We start from the raw sequence: 25036 nt of genomic DNA on the forward strand, positions 1-25036 counted from the left end.
CTCCTTCTCGCCGGGCGGTGCCGCCGCCGCCGCCGCCGCTTGCCGGGGGATGTCCTGGACGCCGGCGGAGACCAACGCGCTGATCGCCGTCTGGGGCAACGAGCGGCTGGTGGAGGCGCGGTACCAGCAGCTGGAGGGCGCCGGTACCGTCTTCGGCAGCAAGGCCCCCGGGCCCGCCATGTACGAGCGCGTCTCCCGCGCCCTGGCCGAGCTGGGCTACGAGCGCACCCCTTCCCAGTGCCGGGAGCGCATCAAGGTACCCCGGCGGGGGGCGGGCGGCTCGTCCCCGGTGCCCTGGGGGGGAGAGGGCGGTGGGGGTGTCCCCGGGCTCGGCCGTCCCGCCTGCCCGAGGGTGGGCGATCTCCCGGGACGTCTTTTGGCTCGGGGGGGGGACACGACGGGGGACTCCCCGGCGTGGGGGGGGGTGTCCACGCGTGAGCCCTTCGCCAGAGCATCCTTTGGACCAGGGCGTGGGGGCAGTGTGTCCCCTGGGCTTGATCCCTTCGGGATCCCGCCCCCCCACCCGAAGCATTCTCTGGCCCTTGCTGTGGGGGCATCCCCTGGGCTTGGCCTGTCCTTTAGCCCTGGGTTTGGGGACACCGAGTACTCCGGGCTCAGCCTTTCAGAGGGGCTTCTCTGGGCCGGCAGTTTTCCCGAGCGTCCTCTGGCCCTGGGTGTGGGGTGTCTGTTCTCCTGGGATCACCCCAGCAGGGCTTGCCCACACAGGCAGTTTTCCGGAGCATTCTCTGGCCCCGACTGTAGGTGTTCCCCAGGCTCAGCCCAGGTCCTGGGTGTGAGGCACCCTGTTCGCCAGGATCACCCTGACAGGGTCTCCCCACGCAGGAAATTTTCTGGAGCATCCTTCACCCCTGGGAGCGAGGCACCCCGTCCCCTGGGATCACCCCAGCAGCATCTCCTTATGCAGGCAATTTGCCGGAGCATCCTTTGGCCCTGGCTGTGGGTGTCCCCTGGGCTCAGCCCAGCCTTCGCCCCTGGGTGCGAGGCACCCTGTCCCCTGGGCTTAGCTGCCTGGCTCCCCGCAGCACTCAGTTGGCATCTTGTGGCCCGGAGCAAGCTGGGTGCCACATCTTGTGTGTTCACCTGCAGCCTCCAACAGCATCTTTCCAATCTGGGTGCTGTGTCCTTTGGGTTCAGCCACATGGTTCCTCCTGCGTGGGTGGGCTGTGGCAGCATCCTTTGCTGCTGAGTGGGGAGGAACACAGTGTCCCAGCCATTCGGGTCCCCTTGCGTGGACAGGCCCCAGCAGCATCCTTTCCCCTGGGTTTTTGGGGCACCGCATCCGCTGGGTTGCCTCCTTTGGCCCCGAGCATGGAGGACACCGTAGCCCTGGGTGGGTTGACTCAGTCCCCTTACGTGTCCTCCAGCATCTTCTGTCTGTGAGGGGGTGGCACTAGCTGCTCCCTGAAGTTCCCATGGGAAAACGGGGCTCCCAGTTACTCCAGTAACAAGGGGTGGCTCGGGCTCTGGTTGCCCTCTTGCACTTGTGGCTCCTTTGCTTTGGAGTTGCTTTACAGGGTACGACGTCTTCCCCTGGTTCACACCAGAGCATGCTGTGGTCTCAGAAACCTCTTTAATAATTGAGCCGCGTTAAACAGCCCGATGGACTGCATATCCTCTGGCGGCAGGGTTTAAAGAGGGATCTTTCCAGCTGCATCATTCCCTGGGGAAAAGGGAAAGGCTGGGTTGGCGTCCAGCTTGGGAGCAGCCGCTTTGCGCGTCCCACTTCTACGAAGAGGAGATGTTTGGAGGGACCGTGGATGGGCTGGGAATCGCTGCGGGTTTTCAGTTAAAAGTGAATGAAGCTTGGAAGGGTGAATTAAACTCTCCGAGGTCCCTCCGGCTTTCACTTTCCCCTTTCGTGACCCTTTATGCCTGTGCAGCTGCTTAAAATGCCGATCGATTAAAAAAAAGTAATGTCTTGTTATTGCTAGGGATCAGCGAGGCTGTTTGCTTCTCTTCTGTTAAATACAGCTGTGCCAGCCCAGCCAGGCTGGGATTCTCTAGGTGCACACACCTGGGCGACCTTTGATTTGCAAAATATGTGAAGTAAGGGAGTCTGCAGTATTGAGGAAGCTCAAGAATAAGCGAGAGACTCGCCTTTGAAAGTAGGTGGTCGAAACGAAGCAAGCTCCCCTTCTGTTTTAGTTTCTTAATGTATTTTCATCATGGTGTTTCATTGACTCTGTGTACTTGCTGCTGAGGGCTTTATTTCCCTTGAAGGCATCCAAGTATTTTTGGAGAGGAACGTTGCTGCACCGTGAAATCTCTTTGAGATCCTTGTTTCCTCAGTGGCTTTTAAGGCACTTGTTGCTTAAATCGCTTCGTCCACAAAATTTTGGGCTTTGCCAGAGGCTGGTGCGCGACGGAGAAGTTTCTTGAGGCCATTTGGCTTTGTCCGCAAGACTCCGATGGTTTCGGGTTGTGGTGGGAGTTTATGCAGCAGCTGTAGAGGACCGCTACCCTCATTTTGGTCGCAGGCTCTGCAACCATTAATGCTTCAGAGGACGCTAAGCAGGTTGTGAGGAGAAGTCTCGCTATTAAAGCAGCCCAGAACTGGCCATTTGGGTTCAGTCAATGCTTTTGGATGGAGCTGGTTGTGGGTAGTGGCTGCTTTGGGGCCAGAGCGAGTGTTTTGGTGACTGCTGGAAGATCCCATCCTCCCAGCAGTTTGTGAGCTTCTTGCAGGGGAGGACTTCTCCCCCTTTCCCTTAAGAAGTGATGCTTGAACACATCTTTGCCCCCAGAATGTTCAAGCTTGAAAGAAACCACACATCACGTACCTATCAAACAACTTAGAGGGAATAAAAGACCACAAGGCTTGTATTTATCACCTTGCAATGGCTCCAAGAGCAGCTCTTGACAGACCTGTTAGATGTTTCTAGATCAACACGCAATAGGTCGGGACGGACTCTTCTTCAGTACTGTAACATCTGGTAGAAGGATCCAGCTGGAAGGGACTTGTCAGCCCTCCATCCGTGTGCTGTCCTGTGCCTGTACTTGTTTGCAGGTTGACCTGTCTTTGGGCTGTCTGCCTGGTGAAGAACAACCGTTCAATGTCAGCTGTGTCCAGCGCTCGTTGGTAAAGACCCTCATGGTGGGCTTTTGGCGTCTCGGACACGCTCCAGAACAGGAGCTGACTGTGTTGTCCCACACCCATCGTGCTGTTGCCTGAGCTTTTGTGTGTCCTGGATCCCCACTGCGAGGGTCTTTGTCGGTGCAGTCGTCTGGTGGTCCAAAAATGTGGCTTTTTCCGAAGCCTTTGGGCTTGCAGTAGGTTTTTTTTTTCTGGAATTGCTGAGAAACGAGCGCTCATTGAAAGCTGGGGGTTCTTCTGAGAGCCAAGAGTTGACCTTGTTACAGGGATTATTGAGATAGTTGTGGTAGCTGCTGCCAAGCCTAAAATCCCAATTTTTGTAGGATTCCAGGCAGAATCGGCTGCTTGACTCTCTCATGCTCGACCAAGAGTGAAAAATCACTTCTGGGTGTGGAGGGGTCAAAGCCTGAAGTCATCTTTAAGGCAGAGTAGGACGACTTGAATGCACTTTTGGAACAAGGGGAGGTTGCAGGCACTTCGTAGTCCTCCACTATTGGCTGTCTCAGCTGAAAACAGAACCAGGGAGATGGTGATGAAGGAAAGCATAGTTGCCTCATTCCATTTATTATCCATAATGTTCCGTATTTCCGTGATTTTATAGGATACTTAATGCCCGTCAAGGGAAGGTAGCGTGAGGATTTGCTGATGTATTATAAATGTAAATCGTGCTTAAAACGTATCGGACTCAACTTACTTTATAAATGCGTTTTAGATAAGAACTCGATATTGGCCTTCTTCGCGACACCTGCCTTCCCCGGACTCTGCCAAATCTTGAAGAGCGAGTTAGAAATGAGCTGGAAAGGAAAAAGTCAACTCCGAAGAAGAAAGTTTTCCAGTTGTATCGCATAGATGCATTCTCTCCTAATTCAAACAGGATGCAAAGTAAGGTCCCAGTTCAGATTTTCGTCTGTCTCTTAACATCTGCATGTGCTTTTCCGCACATAAGCAGCGCTGGCCTGCAAGCTGGGAATGAGACCGCTGTTGGGTTTGAGCCACTCTAGAAGTGTCTGTTTCAAATTCAGGGATTCACACGTAACCGTTCCAGCGGCTTTTCCTGGTTTCTTCCTTCGGAAAGAGACCTTGAATCTGACTTTGTGGCTCTGAGGTCAGGGGACTGGTGGGTTCGGCAATCAGGAGCTGCAGGAGGATTGAAACGTCTCAATTTCTGTCTGTTGGGTTCCTGGAAAAGCTGTCTCGTGCTCTGTAGTTTCCTCGTCCTGTTGTATCCTTAATCCTTGCTTGTTTAGTAATATATTCTGACTGTCCCTATGACACGTAGCTCTCGTTAAGGAGTTGTTTATAAAGTGCACATGCTTTTTGTCCAGCCCAGCTCTTGCGTGTTCACGGTCAAGGAATTAGCCTGGTTTGTGTATCCCAAAACTTGTTGCCTCTCCGCAGCAGTGCGTGGAGAGCCTTTAAGTTTTAAGCTTTGACCTTAGCACTGGTGTTTTAAGGCAGACAGTGAATATTTGCAAAACCCTTTTCAGACTTGTGTGCTGATTTTGTGCCCTTCGCCTGGTGATGTTGTTTCAGCCAGAGAGCAGGAGGTTAGCTGTTAAATTGAGCTGCTTTTAACTGCGGAAAAATGAGCCGTCGCCTCGTGCTGTGAAGTTGCCGTCTGAAGGGCAAAAGCCAACGTACCCAGTATATGTTCTTTGAGGTTGCTTTCCGTTGGGTAATACACTGGGACATCATTGTTTCATCCTCTTTCAGCCTTTGTGCGTGGCTGCAATGGCAGGGGGATGCTCTGGGAAAGTGCAGGTGAGCTCAGGTTTTACGGTTGCCGCTGACCAGTGCAGAGCCATGTGACTCAAGGGTAATTTTCAGGCAATAAAGTCTTGTTTTATTTTAAAGCAGTGTTCTTGAAATAATGTGCTCCAGCCGGATTTTATGCATTGATTTTTAAATCCATGGAAGAATTTCCGCTTCTGTTGCATGCATGTTTCTTCATGGAAGGTGAAATCAAAGACTCACTCTTCTGACAGCGCTTTGCTTAGCTGAGCTGCGAGAGTGTTTCGGTGCTAGAAATTCACTGGCTGCAGTTGCAGCTAGCGAGCCTTTCTCGAGCAGAGAGAAATCCCTCCTTAAAAGTTGCCATTCAGCGTCGGGAGACTGTTAAAATGAATTCAGGGGCATTTTTAACATGTCGTTTCTTCAGCTACTGCAGAAATAAGGGTTCTGCTTTTATTTTGCGAGCGAGCTGTTGAAATCTGTTTGCCGCTCCCCAGGGTCCATGCCAAGCCATTTATTCAAAGAGGAGCAGCTCCAACATCTAACTCCCGGCTGCAGGAATTCATGAGTCCCACTGCCCTGGTGTTGGATTTTCTGTACGTAGCGACCTCCCTCTCACCCCGGACAGGTGACTGGAGGTTTTTCTGCTGGGTTGTGGTTGTCCACTAAGCATGTAATTTATTTTTCAAAGGAAGAAATAAATACTTTGAAGACACTGGTTAAACACTTACAGAGAGCGTAGGTACAAAGGGGAGAAGCAAATGCTGTGAACCCACATCAAACGGGAAGGAATGAAAAATTACGCCTGAATATCTGCTGTTGGTGTTCTCCTGCTTTAAGCTATATGTAAAGCAATGACAGCAGTGGCTTATTTGTAATGGGGCTGTGGTTTTACCTGCTTTACGATGTAAACAATCTGTTTTTAAATCTTGTGTGAAGTTGTTTTTAAGGAAGGAAAAGCTGCGCTAGCTAGACTATGTCAGAAGCAATGCTTGCCGTAATCAGGTTTGACCTCCTGTGTGATATGGGAAATTGGATTTCACCCAGAATTTCATCACTGGGTCCAATAACGTTAAGCAGAGTGGCTGTCTTTTAATTTGAACATCTCAAATGATGGAGCATTGGTACATTTTGTAGCAACGAGCCAACTACCCACCTTTAAAACAGCTTTGCCTTCTATTTCTTTTGAATGCATTTTATCTTTGTCTTGCATTTGTTATCTCAGGCCCAGATCCTCATCTGGGCAGCTCCACCAGCTGTGATGTGTGCAGGCAGTGTTCAAGTTACCTCCAGATCTTTCTTTGGCTTAAATAGATTCAGATACACCGGGTTTTCCAGGCTGGCTCATTTCTTGTCATTCCTTGAATCCTCTCCAGCAGCCTAACATCTCGCTGGAGGATCTTACGGGCCCGGGTGGGTGGGAGCAACTTTCTGTTGACGTTAATAAGCCGGGAAAAATAAACTCTTCAGTGACAAAGAACAGATTTATTTGTTTTACTCTTTCTTGGATGTATTGTGGGACTGCAGCAGAGGAGCATCTCTGGGAGGTGAGTATCATGTGGAGCGAACCCTCTTGCAGAGCAGCTGCACCCACTTTCTTCGGCCAGGGTATTTGCAGGGCAGTGTCGTGCCAGTAGGCATCTGTCTCACTTTGTATGTGCAGGACGAGTGTCTTTACTGTCCAGTGGCTTCTGGAGCTGTGTTGTGTGTCTGTAATACTCTGGTCCGGTCATTCTGGCATACCTGGGTCATCCACCGCTTACTGCGTGGGTGCAAAATGATTCGCAAGGGGAGCTGAGACTGAACTGGCAGGTTATGCTGTTGAGACAGAAACAGTTGATGGCTAGGAACTCATTGCAGAAGGACAAACCTGCTACACTTGAAAATTAAATCTTAGTTTGGGAGCGTGCAGTTTTTCCCTGTCGTGCTCCTTGACTATGGAGGACTTGGGAAGGTGTTAAAACCCCTCCTTCTGATTTTTATCACTTGCTCTTAGCCAGCACACGCAGGCAGTTGGAAATTTTGGGTGTCCCGTTATTGCAGAGGCTGTGCTTTGATGTCAGGAAAGGGTGCCACCAGCAATGATGCAGGAGGTGTTGGATCGTTGATCGAGGATTTTATTTACTTAAGAAGTGACTGGATGCATCTGAAATGCTCAGCAGAATGAAGCTTGTATGAGAGCATACAGCTTTGAGCGCTGGTGTGGGGGCAGATTCGCTTTCGTTACTCTTCCAGGTTGTGCTCCATCCTACTAAGTGCATAAATTTGGGGGCCAAGTAGATGATGCTCTGTGGAGTGCTGTGGTTTCACCAGTTACCAGCCCTTGACCACTGGTCCTGGTGAAAATTGGAGTTCAAGCCACCTTTGGTATTTCATTTCCAGCTTCTCCCATGGATTTAGATATTGCTCTCCACTGGTAACGTTTTCTCAACACAGCTGAAGGCGAGTGGCACGGACCTTCCCCTAGAGACCCCAGAATGGGCAACGACACACTTCTAGGATGGTATGCATAAAGTTTTTTACCTTTCTGAACTACGTGAGAAGTTTCCCCTGTGGTGCCACCCGCGTTGATGCTTTCTGCCGCTTGGCCGAAGCTTGTTTTGGAGAGGACCATCTTCCCCGCCACCTGCAGGCAGGTTTGTGCTGCTCTTTGTCTTCTGGAGGGGCTGAAGGAGTTAATGTCTCAAACATTGTGGTGGGGCAAGTTCTGCTTAACGACTAACTCTGCATAACAAGGAACTCTGCAGAGCAAGGAACCCCAGGTGAAAAGAAGCTGATCAGTGCCCATCAGCAACGGGAGGGGGAAGGTGTGCTGGAGGGTGCACAGCTCCCTGCTCTGATAATGCTGTTTTGGACAGGCTGAACAGGGCAGCTCACCATGCATGGCTAAAGATCACGTCTGCAGGGAGGGGGAAGTTACTCCCCAAACGACACCCAAGCCCATGGACCTATTCCCCAAAGGATACCTAATTAGCCTAATGAGTTTGAGTGCCCGCCCAAAGGAGGGGCAAGGATGATAAAAGGACACAAACTGAAGCCCCAGGTGCGCAAGCCCACCAGAATGGGACTGCTTGGCTGATTGAACCAACGCTGGACCCAGGACCGGTGAAATCTTTCTCTCTTCCTTTTTCTCTCTCTGTCTTGTTCTCTCTTTCCTTTTCCACAATCCCTACACCTTATCCCTTTAGACATAAACCGTTGACCAAGTCTGGGACTAGGAGCGGATCCAGCCGCCCCTGGGCCCTTCTCTAAGGAGGAGTCTAGAAAGCAAGGGGGTCTGCTCTGAACCTCGTGACTCAATGGGAGGGCTCCCCTTATTGTCTTCCCTGACCTGATTCCCAAATAAGCAAGGCTTGTAGTATATGTTTGGTGATGTATGGTTAGCACATGTTACACATTTTACTGTGTGTCATGCCAGTTTTTGTGGTGAGCATGCCAATTTTTGTTGTGAGCAAATAAAAGTTGAGTTTTGTGAGTTGAAGGATCCCCAGTGTTGCTTCACCTTAATACTGACCTGGGAATCGGCAAACCTGAGTCATCGTCCTGAGAAATTGGGACGTGACAGAGGCATGTGGCCTTGCTCTGCTTGTTCATTTGAGAGAGAGAACCAGGAGGGATTTGGGGCCATATGGTCTCTCATGGCTTACTGGTAGCGGAGATGTGACCTGCTGAGTACATCTCAGACCTCTTTGGTCCAGACCGCTGCAGTTTGGGTTCTTCTTGAAAGGCAGGCTTCGTGGGTGGCATAAAGATATTTGTCCTGATCACAGTGGATGTGTGAAACTTCAAGTTTGATTTTAGGATTAAGTGTGTTTCTGAAGGCAAGACAATCTACTCAAGCGTGGCCTTCATTGCTCTGAAGTAACGATGAGTTTGAGCAGGTTGTGCCAGGACTAGGCTGAACCTTACTTGTGCATCTCTGCAAGCCGAGCTCTGTCAGTAGGACGCATCCATCCCATCTAAACTCTTTACAGAGACAAACGTCGTTGGCTGCGGTAGGTATGGGCATGGCAGAGGGTTTTGCTGGTCTTCCTTCTCAAGCTCTAACTAGTTACTCTTCTTTTCATCCAGTGCTGTCTTAAACCAGGAGCTCAGTACGTCGAGAGATGGAGGTGCCCAGCCATCTGCTTTTCCGCAGGCAATACTGGAGAGTTCTTCTCTCTAGATGTCTAGCCTGATTAGCATCAAATCCCTGAGAAGGGTATGAATAACTTTATTCTCAGCTCTCTAATAGCAGCAACTGATGGAGCCATCTTCGCAGGTGGCTGAGACGTGAGGTATAGCCTGGCACCACTGTGGGGAAGTTCATCATGTCTCGGCACCACGTATCGCTGCATGACTTCTTCCCCCCAGCCGGGCTACAGCTTGTTATACCCCAGCTTTGTTCCCTCTCAGTTGCTGGCAAAGTCGTGCCTCATCTAGATTGACCTCTACAATTGGCTGTAGCGCTTCTGTAGATAATTGCTGTCCAGGCGAGAGCTTTTTTTTTTTTTAATATATTCAGTTGTGATTTAGAAATTGGCAGTGGTGGGAAATCTGCTGCGCCTTTTTGTTGGGTTAGTTAGCCAGAACTAGAACCTAACTTAAAAACATGTGCCTTACCTGCCTTGACTGACATCCTTTATCTGTGTCTTCTAGGGTGACTTTGCCTCTTCAAGTCATTGTCCAAAGAGATCTCTGGTTCCTATCTCGATCAGACGATCAACTTGTCTGTGTTCCCCCTCACACCCTTCTCCTCTCAGGACACTCCCATCGCTTTCCTTGTTCTGTACTGGAGACCTTTGGGCCAGAGCCAAATCCTTCAGGAAGTCCCTGTGCGTTTGGGCACATCAGGATACGACTGAGGCTTCGCTCTTTGGTGCAAAGCATGATTTATTTTGACTGCCAGCGTGTCTCCCCTCGAGTGCAGTGATCTGGCAGATGTGCAGCCACCTGTGGGGCTGGAGCCTTTGCAGATGGGTCCGCGGCAGCTCCTGCAGCGCGCACCTGCAGAGTTTTAAGTGGGGGTTTGTGTGGGGCTGCTTGTGTTTTGCAGAGGAGTGTTATGATGTGGTGTCTCATTTGGGGACAAGTTGAAGTTGTCAGCTACCTTTCTGCAGTGGTGTATGGCGCTCTCGAGAGCTTAAGGTGCTCTTTCTCCTCCTTTTATTCTGGATAGACCGCAGAAATAGGGCTCCATGTGGCAATATTCCACATAAGTCTCATGTTCTCCTGCCTTGCACGTATCTTTTAACCTAAAACTACATGAGCTAGCAAGTTGAGCAGAGCTATCTGACTCCTGTAGTCAGTTCTGTTTCCTTGTGCTCCCACCATCCAACTTGGGAATGAAGACTGCAAGATCTATCACTCTGCCAGCCATCCCTACGTGCCCTATGACCACTCCAGGCTTCAAAAGCCATTTCTTTTGTCCCAGTCTAGTTTCATCTTGTGTTGCTTGTGAGTATCCTGGCATGATGAGGGAGGAAGCTATTTGATACTGCCGCTCTTAATTTGGGATGTGAAGCCAAGAGCTCTCTCCCATTAAGTGAAAGAGCATCTTCAGAGCTGGACGTTGTGCTAAGTGGTGCTTTGTGCCATTGGGACCCCTTCTAGGCCAGCTGCTGTCATTTAATAGACTTAAATAGATTAACACGAACATGCAGGTGTGCCACTTATCTGCTCTGCGGAGCCTGTAGCGTCTCGCCAAGTAAGAGTATGGCTCAGATCAGGGATCTGGAGTTTTCTTCTGTTGGACCATATCTGGGGTTATGCGTAAAAAGCTCACTGTAGCATGGTTCTCCCTCGCCTGATTTTTTGCTGGGAGGAGGACTGTGTCTACAGCCTTCCTCAAAGTCGCTTCCCAAGGCTTTTCTGACCGGTGTTTCTGATTGTCATGCTGCAGTCCCTGCAGAGTGATTGGTTCTCCTGTGGCTTCACTTGTAGAGAGGATGAGGGCTTGTAAGTTAGAAATGGTGAGAAAGTCCATGTTGAGCTTTTGGACTGTCTCCTCCTTTGAACTTCATAATTATAAATTAAGCAGGGATAATCTGTCTTCGTATTGCAGGCAGGGTTGCAGAACAGTAAGCAAAAGCCTCGGTCTCTTCCAGTCTGTGCAGTCACTGGGCAGTTATCAGGTCTGTTTTCAGTTAATTGTCCTAAATTTACTGGTTTCTCGTCTATCTGTATCATTATATGTATGTGCACTTTAGGAACCACGGAGCAGGAGTTGAGCCGGACACCAGGAGGAATAGAGGAGGTGCGTAAGAAAAACCTAGATCTTAAATCTTGGTGATCAGAATAACCTGCTGGGAGAAAGGTGTCTGAACCCTTGAGTGCTATAAAATCTCCAGGAGAGGTTTCCTGAAGTCTGAACAATTATTTAGGTCTTACCAGGGTCTCTGAAGAAAATTGTCGTGGGAGGTGCAGGCGACTGCAGAGGGAGAGCGATCGATCTGGTCCACTTCAGCCCTGCCACGTAGAAGCCTGTGGGCATCTGTGAAACAGAGCTGACCTGTGTTATTCGGAGGTGAACATCACTTAGAAAAGTGGTAGGGACTGCCTGTTGGAGAAACTGGGGAGTGCCACCAAGAAGAAGGAGCTAGCGGGAATCTTGATTCTCCAGGAAACAAGACCAAGAGGAATCACCAGCTGCTTGGCCGCAGGCCTTCTGGTGCTTTTGAAAGCACCAAATTTGAGATTATCTCACTCAAACTTTAGGTTTCTGCTGCCAGAAGCAGAGGTGAAGAGTGGCTCACGCAGCCGGGTCCAGAAGCATCTAGGCAGTAACCTCAAAAGTACTCTTGACTTGCAAGAATAATGAGCAATGAGAGTATTGCTCATTTATTTTTGCCCCCTTTCTGTGTTGCTCCCTTTAATTCTTGTAGGAGTCTCCATTGACTTGATGCTAAATTATTTTCGTGGTAAAATAAGCCAGTTTGCAGCCTGAATGAAATAATTACAACTAGGCTACAACCCAGTGTAAGATACTCAATAACTCCATCGGTAGAGAGAGATGCTTGAAGCACACGCTTAAAATAGAGCAAGTGACTGGATGTCGAATGTTCCCAAGAGGGCTTGGCCAAGAGTATTGACGTTTTTTGGTTAACTGTGCTGGAGACAGTTTGTTAAGCTTAAAGGCTGCTAATAAATGCAGCTAGAGGCTCTAAGTCTGCAGTTAACTCCGATGGATAAGCCCGGGCAGATGTAAGAACTGGGGTTTGGGAACTATATTTCCAAAACTCTGACTTGGGTGGATTTTAGAAAGAGTCTGAGAGTGAAATGAGAGTTTGCCCATATTGCTTGGTGAGATTTGAGCTGAAAGGAGAGAAATTGGAGTGAAAAAGTTGGGTGATGCATCCTCCAATGCACTTTTCAGGGCAAACCAGACCATTTAAAACTGCCTCGCTGTTCCCAAGGGGTTCTTGTTGCCCAATTTTAACCACCACATTTATCTGTACCCCCTGCCCTAGGGAACCCAGTCTGCCTGCAGTGAATATCGACAGGTTTCTTGGCCGGGTCCTTGGTTTCAGGTTGATGTAGCTGGTTGTTTTTCATCCCACTTGCAGACAGAAGCTTAAAATTTGATGGTGTCCAATTTGGTGGCAGAATCGGGAAGGGTTCCACCTTAAACCACTGAATAGTTCTGGTCTTACTGCTGCCTGTGTGTTTATATGGTTTGGTTTGGTTTTTTTTTTTATTTTGTATTCTTTCTGTGTTTTTGGTTTGGGGGTTGTTTTGGTTTGTTTGTGGGTTGTTTTGGTTTTTTTTTTGAAACAGCAGAGTAAAACTGACTTGCTGCTTAGTAGTTTTGATTCTGCCCCCAAGGCTCTGAATGTCATGAGGAAACTGGTTAGAAATGTATCCCTTTCCCGCTGATGCTGTTAAACCAGTATATGAGGATCATTAGGTAGGTTCGAACTTTCTGGAGATGTAAAGGTTCCTTTGGGGGGGAAAGCCAAGCTGTTTTTGCAATGATGTGCTTGAAAGTCCATTATGGTCGTCCTCCAGAAAGCAAGGCAACAGGACTAGCTCTTCCCAAGTTAATGCCTCTTGAACTCCAGAGGTAGCTTTGCCATTCAAGCTAGAACATGAGCAATCTAATAAATTTAATATGAAAAAAAAAAAGTTTTCTAGCACTCTACACAACTGAAAACCGTCAAGATCCAGCAAACCTGGGGCAGCTGGTAGAATTAAAAACACATTGAGGGATGAGCATAAAGATTTTTTTATTATTATTTTTTAATTTTTTTACCCCCAAATAGTTGTGTGTTGCTCCGGATTAGGGGGGAAACGTGGATGGAAATGGTAGGCATATACAGCTTTGCATCACTGTCGTGACGCACGATGGTGCGGTCGTCGGTGTGGGATGCTAAAGGGATCACCAAAAGTAGACCAGGTTTTTGCATCTGTCTGTGTGGGAGGTTTCGGCCTCGGCACTGTTTTTAAAGGCTTATTAGACAGAGCTGTCTAAGTATTGTTTCTTACTTAATGCTTGATATCGAAGTCTGGGAATTTGGAGCATTATTGATTTGACCTCTTTTAAATTTCAGCAGCTTCACAAGAGACAGAGTGAGTTAGTAAGGAATGCAAAATATGTAAGTAATATATATTTTCCTAGCTAAATAGCTTAGGTGTATACATTTTGTACCTTGTGTCTTCTTACCAGAGTAAGGAAGGTTGGACCGTCTTTGCTTTGGGGGACTCTTCTTTCTCTTTTCCTTTCTTTCTTCTCCCTGCTTCACCTTCTCCAAGCTGTGGGCACGACACCAGCTCTGCTTTCTCCTCCTCGTAGTAGGTGTGCATTCTCTTGGCTGGTTGGTATCTCTGACTGGGGGTCTTTTGGTATATTTATTTTATTTTTTTTCCCTATGTTACATGGCAGATCTGGGGATTTTTTTGAAGTGGGGAAGAGAATAAATCACCTGAGTTAAATCTGATGAACCTGTAGCTGCTACGCAACTTTGTCTTGGGTCATAGATGTTAACGCTAAATCGCTGCGGTGGGAACATCGGATACACACGATGCTTCCTGGCGGGTATAGGTTAGCTTGGGAGCATTGCATTTAGCTCGTGAGTGTGGGGCAAATACTGATCAGCAGAAGTAAAAAAATGAAACAAGAAAACCTAGCAGCCACATAACTGTCTGCAAGTGAATATGCGTTCTTCCAACCCATCGCTGCCTGATTAACGTGCTTTTTTCTGTCTTAGACCCTTCGCAGGTGCTACAGCCGCGTGAAGGAGCATGGTGTTGGGAAGAGGAAAAGCAGCTACACGTTTGAACAGCTGGAGCAGGTTTTTGGGCAGGGAGGATGGGACTCTCAGCCCTGCCAGCCTGTCCTCATCAACAGCAGCGGCTTGTATCAGGAGCTGGAGTCAGACGGCAGCACGATGGAGGAGTATTCGCAGGAGGACTGGGGAAACCACAGTCAGGATCTTCATTGCTACCAGACTGGCGAACAGGAATTGGGTAAGAAATGCCATGTTGACGCATCTCCACTCTCTGATTTTGCCTGGGCTCTGTGCTCATACGTATCTCAGTACCAACTTTAATTTTTCTGACATAATGTGCTCAAGATGCTGAGCACCTGATGTCCTGGGGGCAAAAAAGGAAAGAAATTCCCCAGTTCATCATCAAAAGCAAACTGTGGTTCCTGAAGTGTTTTAGGATCAGGACTTAAGTCTAAAGAGCCTGGCAGGAGGAAAGAAGGGCTGTGTGGCTAGAAACGGTGGAGGAGGAGGTGACACATTCCCTGTCTCTCCTTCCCCTGCTCCATTTTACTTCCCCTCATGGGATTAGGAGGCTGTTTTCCCTTTCAGTGGTACCCTGCTTTGGAGGTCTGTGGGCACCAGCTGAACCTGGTGTTACCGTTCAAACACCATTTGGTTAAATTATGAGCAGGAGTTCAAACTGCTGCTATTAATACCAACGACTATAAAAAAATGTTGCTCCCTCTTCCTATATGTACCCTAACTGGTATGTTTTTTTTTAAACATGTAAATATGCTTATATCCAGATGTGTGGCCTGTTTTTAAATAAAAAAAAAAGGGCAAGCAAGCTCACATTCCAGGATTGAGACCTAACCCAAACTCTTCCACATGCTTTTCTTGCCTGAATTATTGGTGTCTCTGCACAAGAATCGATATATTCATTTAGTTTGGAGATTTGGTTGTTGCTTGTGGCTTATTGAACTTTGTTAAATGGAGCAAGGTACTACATTTTTGATTGAAAACACACACTGATCTGAGCAGTTTTGTGAAGAAGTGGGTTTCTTGAAGCATATTTATATCTCTTGAGCCACTGATCTTACGGGTGCATGTTCCTCCCTTGCCTGAGCCAGGGGGTTATTTTCACGTCAGAAACTTTAAGTTGATCAAATTCAATGGAGACCCAAGCGAAGCCGTAGAAGGTGAATTTGGTAAAGGCTCTTGGTGCCATGAGGTTTTTTTTCTCCCCCTTGCGATTTGTAGGATGAAACAGGGAGAGGAGATGCAGTCACGTATCTGTACACATCTGTGTTCAGGGGACTGGTCAATTGGGATGCTTTGAAAGAGGCTTAAATCGCAGTTTAACGTTAAAATTTGCAAGTTGGCTGTTAACCACATTCTGGTTCTCTCAGCCTTCTTCCCCAGGGGATTTAAAAGTCAGAAATATGTGGGAGAGGTGGGGAGAGGACAATGTTACAAAACGTATGTAAATGATGGCTAATTCCCTCTAGTTTGACTCGTTCTGGTGAGTCAAACTGCGGTCTCCTTGTTTGTCACTGTTTTCTTTCAGTCATATCGGACATATTTGTGTGCACTTGGGCTGACAATATTCTTAATGTTCAGAGAAGTTATGAGAAAAGCACTTAGCACACAACATCTAAATGCAGTACAGATGCATTTGTTCTCGTGCTTGCTCTTCAAATGTGCCATTGAAAGCAGAATAGTCTTTTTTCTTTCTTTTTCCTTTTTTTTTTTTTAACAATGTAGTTTGCAATCAAATTTGTTGTGATTTTAATAGCAGGAATTGTACTCTTGTCCTTGAAAAGGTCTTGCACTTGCAGAGATAGATTCAGATCTTAACTGACCACATCTCTTCCAAGGGAAACAAAATACTCTTCAGTTACGGAGGATTTAGGAACTGGAGCTGTCTCGTGCAGAACTTTAGTAGTGGACTGGCTGGCTTAGGAAGCAGCTCTGACTTATTTTTTTATTTAATTTCAGCCTTTAAAAAAATAAAAAGCCTCAGGAACATTATTTGAAAAGTAATTATGTGTTGGAATTTTACCTTTTAGATGAAATGCCTACCACAAAAAGAACATTAAAGATAAAACAGGAATCTTCAGAAGACACGCAGTAAGTAATTTATGAATGTTTTACCCTGGAATGTGTTTCTCTGGGGATGTTGTGCAGGAGGGGAGGATATTTGAAACTTCTGATTATAATTATAAATACATTGTGCAAGGCTATTCATACAGTTGAATCTGCTTTATGCATTATTCCAGTTACCTCAGAACATCTGAAAAGCTTCACAACTCTGTCTCTTCTTGGCTTCATCATTCAACAAACGAAACAAGAGTTACTACATGAATGCAAGGACTTAAAATGTGGATAAAACACACAGCAGATTCATTAGGGCTGTGTGTGGGCAGGCTGCGGGTATCGTGACATGAGGCCAAACTCTTGGATCTATTTGTAATCTTGGGTTTGGCTTTCTTTTTTTTTTTCCATTTGCCTGAAGTTTGCCCCTTTGGATGTAAGGAGAAAAGAGAATATAGGAGGAGTGGAGGAAAGAAAGAGTAAGAAGAGGGACGCAGCACCCCAGTAGTAGTGTGTACTGTTGGCTTGGTGTGAGTAATGCTTGCAAGAAAAGTTCATGCATTTCCCCTCCTTGGTGGGAAGGCAAGCCAAAGCTTGTGATTTTTTTTTTAATTATTATTATTTTTATAACTTTCTGGAGCTGACTTGTAACCTTTTGGATCGATTTAATCTAACAAATACTGGAGCGTTTCGAATGCTTTAAGCATGTGAATCTCCCTTGCCTCGCCAACAATAACACAGAGTGTTTTGAAAAATGGAAGGAGTTGTGCCGTATTTACTTGGACCAGGGCTACTTTCTTCTGACCTTTAGGGTTTTAAAACCCACAGGGTGGTTGTAGATCTGTCTACGATGGGAGTGAGCCATTGCAAATTGGCTCGCAGACCCTTCTGGGTGGGTTGCACACATGAGCTACCTCACCAATAATTTGTAGTGTCATCTGAAGCCAATCTGGTATTTCCTATGCTGGAAAGCTTCTGTAGGGTAGGAAGTCATCAGCACTGTATTAACATAGCGACCCTGGTTAGTAACACAACAGAGGCTTTTTACTATAACTGAATGAAAAAGTCCTCCAAAACCAAAAAAAAAAAAAAAAAAAAAAAAAGCAGCTTCCATTGTAATGGCCTAGCTTCGTCAAACTCCCCACTTCAGATGGATTTTCACGGTACCCAAAGGTGACCTTTTTTCTTAATGTGGAGCAAATTCAGTTTAGCAACTTGGGGATCACCTGGAGAAAAATAACCATTTTCAGTATAAATGTTATTACTGCCTTTTTGAACAGTTGCTTAGGACTGTTCTGGGATAATTTTACCTTTCAAGGCATGCTTTAGGGATTTGCATAGAAAATAATCCTGAATTTTCTGAAGTGGAGGCTCGGACTGCCTGAATCTTCCCTTCCAGCTTTTGTTGTGTAGATGGACGACTGGTTTAGATTTGGTAGATTAGACCTTTCAGAGTTTTCTGGTCATTTTTTCCCCCACCAAGTTCCCTCTGAAATGCACAGAAGTCTCTGAACTCTTGGGCATTTTGTGAAGCGTGCAGGTGATAAGCCTGTCATACGTGCCCGGAGGAAGCGCAAAGTATCTTCCAAGATGGATTTGCTGAAAATTACTTTTTTCCCCCCACTATGAGAGCAAGGACCTTTTAAACTCTGACTTAGTAGATTAAAAGCAGTCAGGAGAAGGGTGGCTAATACGAAGATAAGCTGGGTATTTATTTATTATCTTCAAAAAATAGAATTGTGTCTATTCTTAAAAGCCGCAGACAATAAATAGATGCCAAACTTTTTCACCTTTTTGGCCAATGTTTTAAAATACACCTAACTTACTTGGAAGAAGGTGGGGCTTCAGTTCATCTGCGTTTTTGGTCAAGTGCAGATTTTCAGCAGAAATAATCTCAATAAAATTGGAGGGAGTGGTAGTGCGTTCAGATTCTTTGCTGAACCTGTGCTGTGATTTTTGACGTGGAGAAATTGCAATGTGGCAATGCTGGACTGTAAGCACGTGTATTGCTAAAAATCTCGTCTTTGATTCCACCTTTCCTTCCCCCGGGATTTTGGAAGGATTTTTGGAAGGATTTTTTGCAGCTAAGCAGCTTCTGGAAAACCACAGGAGCAGATGTGCACCGTGACATTATTTTCCTAGCAGAGAGGGTGGGAGAGTGCTGCCGAGATGCTTGCTCTAGGAAACCTATCGCTGAGCTCTCTGGGTGCTGGAATTTATTCTGGCTCTTCTTTTCCTGATAAAACACACACGTGTGAGGCTGCTGTCACAATCAGCTGACCACAAACCTGCAGAAACAGAGGGAGCTCACTTTACTCCTGTTGCCTGTGAGGAGTTCAGCTGCTCCCGCCAGCTCAGTCAGCACTGGGACCTGATCACACACCAGCAGACCTAATGTGTTCCATCTCCAAGCAAGCTGCACAGCTCATTAACATGGACAGCGCTGCGTCTCTTAACTTCAGGTAGTAAATAACTGGCCTCTGAAGACATATAAGGACTTCCCGTATTTCCTGGGTTGCCTTATTTTCGGCAGCGTAGGAAGCAAAGAGCAATAGCGAAGCTGTGTCCAGGTTCCGTGCTCCGTCAGCTGGACTCTCCCCCATGTCTGCTCACCGTTGCGTCCCCTTGGCACACTGCTGCCTCCAAATAAACGCTTTTGAAAAATGAAATGCTACTTAAGACTCTGTTCTGCTATTTTAAATTTATTTGAGGAGCAGTTTTATTCACTGTGGGCTTTGTGAAGATGAACTAGAAAAAGCTTGGGGAGCTGGGTCCTTCACTGAAACCAGCTGTTTCAGGCTCTTTGAAGTCCGCTTTTGTTTGGAAACAGCGCCTTAGAACAAATTTGCACCAGTCTTGTCTCCCGTCTTTCCTCATTTGAATTGCAAAAGCTTCTGAGGAGAAAGAAATGCAGATGGCCAGTCTCCAGCACAGAGGTTGTGATTTGATGATAGGGTAAAACCCAGCTCTAGGGCACCTTCTGCAGATGAAAAATGAGATTGCCCTGTGACAAACAGCGCTGACACAGGGTAAACCCTCTGCTAGCTCGGATTTTTCCATTGAAAAATAAATAATAGTAATGATTTGACTCTTACAGCTTATAATACCTCTGCTTGGCTGAGTCGTGGAGGTGCTGGTCAGAGCCTGGGAAAGTGAGGTGCAGCAGGGCGGTTGCTGAGTCACCGAGTCCTGGTGTAAGAGGAGATGCTAAAACTGAAAAGCAAAGCTTTTTAAAATTTCTTTTTCCCTATTGCTTCCTCTGTGCTCGAAGAGATGGATTCCCTCTGTGGAAAGCCCTTCTCCTCTCCCATCCACAAGGTGCTACCAGTGATCATCTCTAGTGAAATTATTCCTCTTCCCAGCAGGAGCAGTTTGAGTGACTAATTTTTTTTTTCACCAGAGCTTCAGCTCTATTTTGTGCTGAACTAAACTTAGTGAGAGTATTTATAGTGTAATTATTAAAGGTGGGGGCTTTTTTTTTTTTTTTTTTGGTTCTTAGCTCTGTTCTTTCACTGTTGAATGAAAATCTACCCACGCTGCTTTCTCTTGTCTCTGGGTTTGGATGGGACTGCTTTCTTTAAATTGAGTTCAGCTGTCTGTCTAGAGTCGAATGAGCATATAACAGCAGTGAAACACAGGCTCTCTGCTACCAAACAGCCCTGTGCTGAGCCAGTGCTTACTGTGTCCCCTTGTCTGTCTTGTCCCCAGAAGGTGAATTTCCACTTCCAAAAGTCTAAAAAAGATGTTTTCCAAGCGTAGTGGCGCTGTGCTGCTCAGCATCTGAAGGAGAGTCGGGGAAGCTGTAGAGAAGCTTTGAGATGGTTCAGTATTGCTGCAGTGTTTGTGTGTAAATATAAATGGGTTGGGGGTAAATACGCATTTTTCTTGTACAGTATTTCTCTCCTTGCCTTCTCTTTTGCTGCTAGACAGGGAGAAGTGGAAATGACTCCTCAGAAGTAACTTAAAATAAGAAACGGGAGTCTGATGATGCAACAGGTGTTTTTCAAAACCCCTGGCTCAAAGACAACTCTGCTCGCCAAGCAGGTCCCCTCCTCGGTGCTCCAGAAACTCAGTTACGCTCTGAGCGCGGCAGCGATGCGCTTGCCAAAATGCCTTTTTAAGGCCTATCCGGGAACCTCCTGGCGTGGTTGCTGGTGCTAGATTGTTAAGATAGGCAGCATACCAATGGCTGCGGTCCCTCCCGTTGCCGTGAGGAGTGAGCTATCTGGGCCTGGATGGCTCAGACCTGTTGCTGGAGAGCTTGGACACCCCACCTGAGGTTTGCAGAGCTGGCGTGCACCGACCGTCGTGCGTCAAACTGCTCAACGCAGAGCTCTGTGGTCCCAAGCCCAGTGCCTGCAGTCTGTCCCGGAGGCACCAGATCACCTAAAGGACTTTGAGAACCTTCCCGAAATCACGTGTGTTGTATTTGCACCTACAGAAGCAGGTTTTTTGAGGTGAGAGGCTGTGAGGCTGGACCTCTCCAGCACCGTGGGAAGGGTCTGCAGCTCCCAAACCTTGTTTTCTTTGAACCCTTATATCGATAGGATGGAAGAAAGACACCTTCTGATCCACTTAGGGATTTATTGGGTAGAAATGCAGCTGCCAGTCTCAACCCCAGGTGTATCCTTGTGCCGTTTGTGTGGCGTCATATCTGCTCTTGCTTAAAGACCATCGTGTCCCGGCCAGCCTCATGCTTAACTCCATCAGGGAGCTGTTGGGAAAGGCTGATTTTAGGGAGTTGGAGCGATCTTCATGACCCCACAGGAGGAGGGAAGTTCGTGCATGCCCCGCAGAAGAAGACTGGTGTCGCCTGGCATGGGGACTAAAGATGCTGAAAGTGCTGGTGGGACACGGGAGGAGGCAGAACCCTCGTGGGGATGTGGTGACCCCTGTGCCATTGCAGTTCAGCTTTACAGATGCGGCGCAACAGATAAAAGGGAGGAGAGTCAGCGGAACAAGCTTTTAAATCCCACTTGTTGGACCAAGAGAGATTTCTCCATTACCAAACAAGTCACATTATCTTCCTACAGCTTTGATTATAGGACAATAACTCCTAAAATTAGTAGTTCTCCCTACTAGCTAATTACGCTCTAAGTGTCTCATTCATCCTGGAGGAAGCTGTTCCAGCTTGCTTCAGGCACACATGAATGCTTTCTCCCGATCGCTTAGCAAAGCGTATATCCCTCCGTGGAAACTCACTTTGGTGCCGGTGCCATTACCGGGAGTGTAAAAGAAATCTTTGGAAACGTGGCGATTTCTTTGTTGGCTATCCAAGAGGGATTTCTGCTGTCCATCCTGCAGCGGGTTATTGCGTTGCTTGTGTCCGGGTGCAGGTTATCTTCACCGGCATCGTCTGCTCTGTGGGGTTGGTCCCTTGAGCTCTGTTTCTGATCCAGTGCTGGGACTGAGCCTTTCGGAGCTGCTTGGTGCTTGCTTTGTAGTTTTTACAATTACAGCCCTGTTTGCTCACGTGAATTTTGGAGTAATGACGAGGTGGAAGCATTTTGAGTGGCGGTTGCAAATTAGGGATGCAGCTCCGGTCATCTGTGACGGACCGTGTGCCGATGGGAACGCACGTCTGTAAAGAATAACCCAGTAACAGAGTTTGCATTTGTTTAGCGACACCAGACACGTGTTTGCTTGTAATTGCTCTGAAGCGGTGCAGGTAGGAGCAGGACATTTCCACTGTGTGGGTTTTGGGGGTTGGTAAGAGCAGAAATCTTTCTTGGAAGCTGAACTTGGGGATTTATCAGCTCTCATTTTCTTTACCGGTTTATCTCCTGCAGAACTTCTTGCATGAAATCTCATTTCCAGCAGAGATTGCAGTTTGCTGGAGATACCGGAAGGAGTTTGGGTTGGGTTTTTCTTTGGTTTTGCTGAAATTAATTAAAAAAAAGTCAGTGTGGTGTTATAATCCATAAACTCACCTAGCTAACTAGGATGTATATAGTAATAAAATACCCACCACCTAAAAAGCAGCCAAGAAAGCTGGAAGGGTTTAATATTTCCCGAAGGTCAGTGCGTTTGCCGGGATGGTTTTGCAGCTCCGGTTTACTGATGCCTTTATCCTTCTCTCCGTGTTTTTTAATTTCCAGGAAGCGTGACGTCATGCAGAATATTATGCAAATCTTGGAGTCGGTCCAGTTGAAGTGGGAGCTATTTCAGAGCTGGACGGACTTCTCCAGGCTACATCTTTCTAACAAACTGGCCATTTTTGGCATCGGTTACAACACCCGCTGGAAGGAGGATATTCGTTACCACTACGCGGAGATCAGCTCGCAGGTACCCCTCGGCAAGCGGCTCCGGGAATATTTCAACTCGGAAAAACCGGAGGGTCGGGTTATCATGACCAGAGTGCAGAAAATGAACTGGAAAAACGTTTATTACAAATTCCTGGAGATCACCATCAGCGAAGCCAGATGCCTCGAGCTGCACATGGAGATCGACTGGATACCCATCGCTCACTCCAAACCCACCGGAGGAAACATCGTTCAATATTTATTACCAGGAGGGATCCCCAAAAGCCCCGGCTTGTACGCCATCGGTTACGAAGAGTGCCACGAGAAACCCCCCTCCCCTCTCGCCGAGCACAGGGGTCCCGATCCTGGCAATGAGACTCAAGGGGAGCTGGAGGTCCCTTCGCCACAAGCCTCCCTCCGGGTGGATATGGAATCCGCCCGGATTATCTACTGTTACCTCGGCATTGCCGAGGTCCGGACTCTCCAGCAGTGCCTGTTTTTACACTTTCAGGCAAACACCAAAACCTTCAGCAAAGATTGGGTCGGGATCAACGCCTTTTTATCTCAGAACTGCATCGTAGAGCCCGGTGTGTCACCCAAATCCATCTACATCAAATTTGTGGAAGTGGAGAGGGATTTTCTTTCCGCCGGCTCTTTGGTAGAGTGCCTGGAAAAAGCCATCGGATACCCCTTAAAATTTAACAACTGAGTCTCATCCTTCATAAGGATTAGGGCTTTCCGCCCCTTTTTTCCATCCTGCTACCAGACGCTCTCGGATCCTGTCTGTTCACAGCTGGGCAAGTCGGACTTTTCCGCCTGGAAACGAGTTTTGGGGTGATAAAGAGGCTCGTGGGGCGCTTTCCACGAGCTCATCCCCAGCAAGTGAGCGTGTCCCGGCTCTCTTGCCGGACGGACCGGCCGGTTTTCCTACCGGAGCGGCGCGGCGAGGAGAAGCCCCCGGCCTGTGAAATGACTGTAGGTACATTCCACATCGGACAAGCACGTACATGTGGCGTTTTCATATGAGAAGCTGGGGTTTTTTTTGGTTTTTCTTTATTCCACAGTGTCTCATTTTTACACATCCGTCTCTCTCTTAAGTGTTATTACGGATCTGAATAAATAAGCAATAGATAACGGCAAGTTAAACGTTGAATCACATTAAAGGAGACTGTTTTTCAAAGCCACCCTTAGATACTATTGTATATAATTTAGAACTTCACTTTTTTCACCCATCAAGTGTTCTCCTCTCTCCAAACAGTGTTGCCTGCAAAAAGACTTTGGTTTCTGTGATGTATTCCACTTTACTAGTAGCGTTGCCATATCTGCTTTTATTTTATTTTATTTTTTAACATTAAAATAATTCCTGGCCTTTTTATTTTTCTTATTTTGGTTTTTTGTTTGTTTTGGTTTTTTTGGGGGGGGGGGATTTTTTTTTTTTTTTTTTGTGGGTTTTTTTTTTTTTTGCGTTCTAGTTAGCCTCTTTGTGAGAATAACCTGGCAGCTGGGAAACTTTTGTTTTGTTTTGTTTTGTTTTTGTCGAACCATGCTTATGGATACAATCAAAGCTGTGAGAATGGGGAAGGGGGGGTTGGGGGAGGATGGGGACACGGGGACGGGGAGGGACACGGGGACGGGGGAGGACGCATTTAATGCCTTTTTCAGACGTGTTACTATATAAGCCCCATTATCTCGCTGGCTGGCGCTGGCAGTTTCGGTTTTTTATTTTCTAAAGCTCATCGATCGGTGAAGTTGTGACATACGATGAATGTGTCGGTCCTAATAAAATCAAGCAAACACGTATGGGCTTCAGCAAATGTCTTTCTCCTCCGCAAGGGGGGGGAATTGGGAGGGGGTGGCAGAAGTCTTTTCCTGGGATATTTCCACCGGGGCTTCGTTCCAGGGGTCGTTATTGCGAGAGTTGTTTAGTTTATTTATTTGGGGGGGGATGGGAGTACCGCTGGAACTGGTTTCCTTCCCCATGGAGATGCCCGAACTGTTTGAAAACGTGAGGACCGCTGCCTGGCTGGAGCTTGGCGTCGCCTTTGGATGCAGTGGAGCCCTGAGATGGCGGAGAGAGGAAGAGGAGGAGGTCACCCCCCCCGCCTTGCTCCCAGTACTCAAAATAGGGTGAGTCGCCCCAAAATAAGGGTGACTTGCCCCGAAGAGCCTTGGCTGGGAGCCGAGAGGGAAGCATCAGATGGACCAGGAGGTGAGATTGCCGGCAGGGAAAAGGTGAGATCCCGGTGGGATCTGGCAGGGTTGATCCCCCAAAAGCCTCCTTGCTCCCCGAGGCTGAATCCTGCAATCCCGGTGGCCAGGCTGGATTTATGGGGGGGAGATGAGGGCGAGAGGGGATTAATTCTGCCCCCCCCCCCCGCCCCCTCTTCTGCCGCAGGCGTCTAATCTCTCGGCTCCTGCTCTGAGGTCTGACCCTGGTTGGATCGAGGACCGGGATAACCTCGGCCGAGCCGGGGAAGATTCAGCCTGGGGCTCCCTAAAATGGGGGGAGCTCGATCCGGAGGCTCAAAAATGGCCTTTTTTGGGTAATTTCTTGTTGAGGATTCATGTGTTTATCCAAAGGCTCCCCGGGGCTGTCGGGGGAGAGGGGCTGGAGGGGATGCTCCCCCCTGCCACTGCAGGAGCGGGGGGGGTGGGGGGGGGGGGGGGGG

General features: G+C 47.7%; 1 protein-coding gene across 2 annotated transcripts; it reads left to right on the plus strand.

The window, feature by feature from the left end:
* Positions 1–41: 41 nt before the first annotated feature.
* On the plus strand, positions 42–23365 carry MSANTD2 (Myb/SANT-like DNA-binding domain containing 2). Of its 2 annotated transcripts, none has more exons than XM_010581341.1 (5): positions 42–256; positions 13375–13419; positions 14032–14290; positions 16101–16161; positions 22224–23365. In XM_010581341.1, the coding sequence occupies exons 1-5, from the start codon at positions 50–52 to the stop codon at positions 23074–23076; spliced, it is 1425 nt and encodes a 474-aa protein (XP_010579643.1). In that variant the 5' UTR covers positions 42–49; the 3' UTR covers positions 23077–23365. The 2 variants fall into 2 exon arrangements, with proteins under 2 accessions (XP_010579643.1, XP_010579644.1); XM_010581342.1 differs by lacking the exon at positions 13375–13419 and adding an exon at positions 7283–7482 and having other exon boundaries at positions 203–256.
* The last annotated feature ends 1671 nt before the right edge of the window (positions 23366–25036 follow it).

Source organism: Haliaeetus leucocephalus, unplaced genomic scaffold (genome assembly GCF_000737465.1).
Source record: "Haliaeetus leucocephalus isolate CR32 unplaced genomic scaffold, Haliaeetus_leucocephalus-4.0 Scaffold773, whole genome shotgun sequence".
Classification (NCBI taxonomy): domain Eukaryota; kingdom Metazoa; phylum Chordata; class Aves; order Accipitriformes; family Accipitridae; genus Haliaeetus; species Haliaeetus leucocephalus.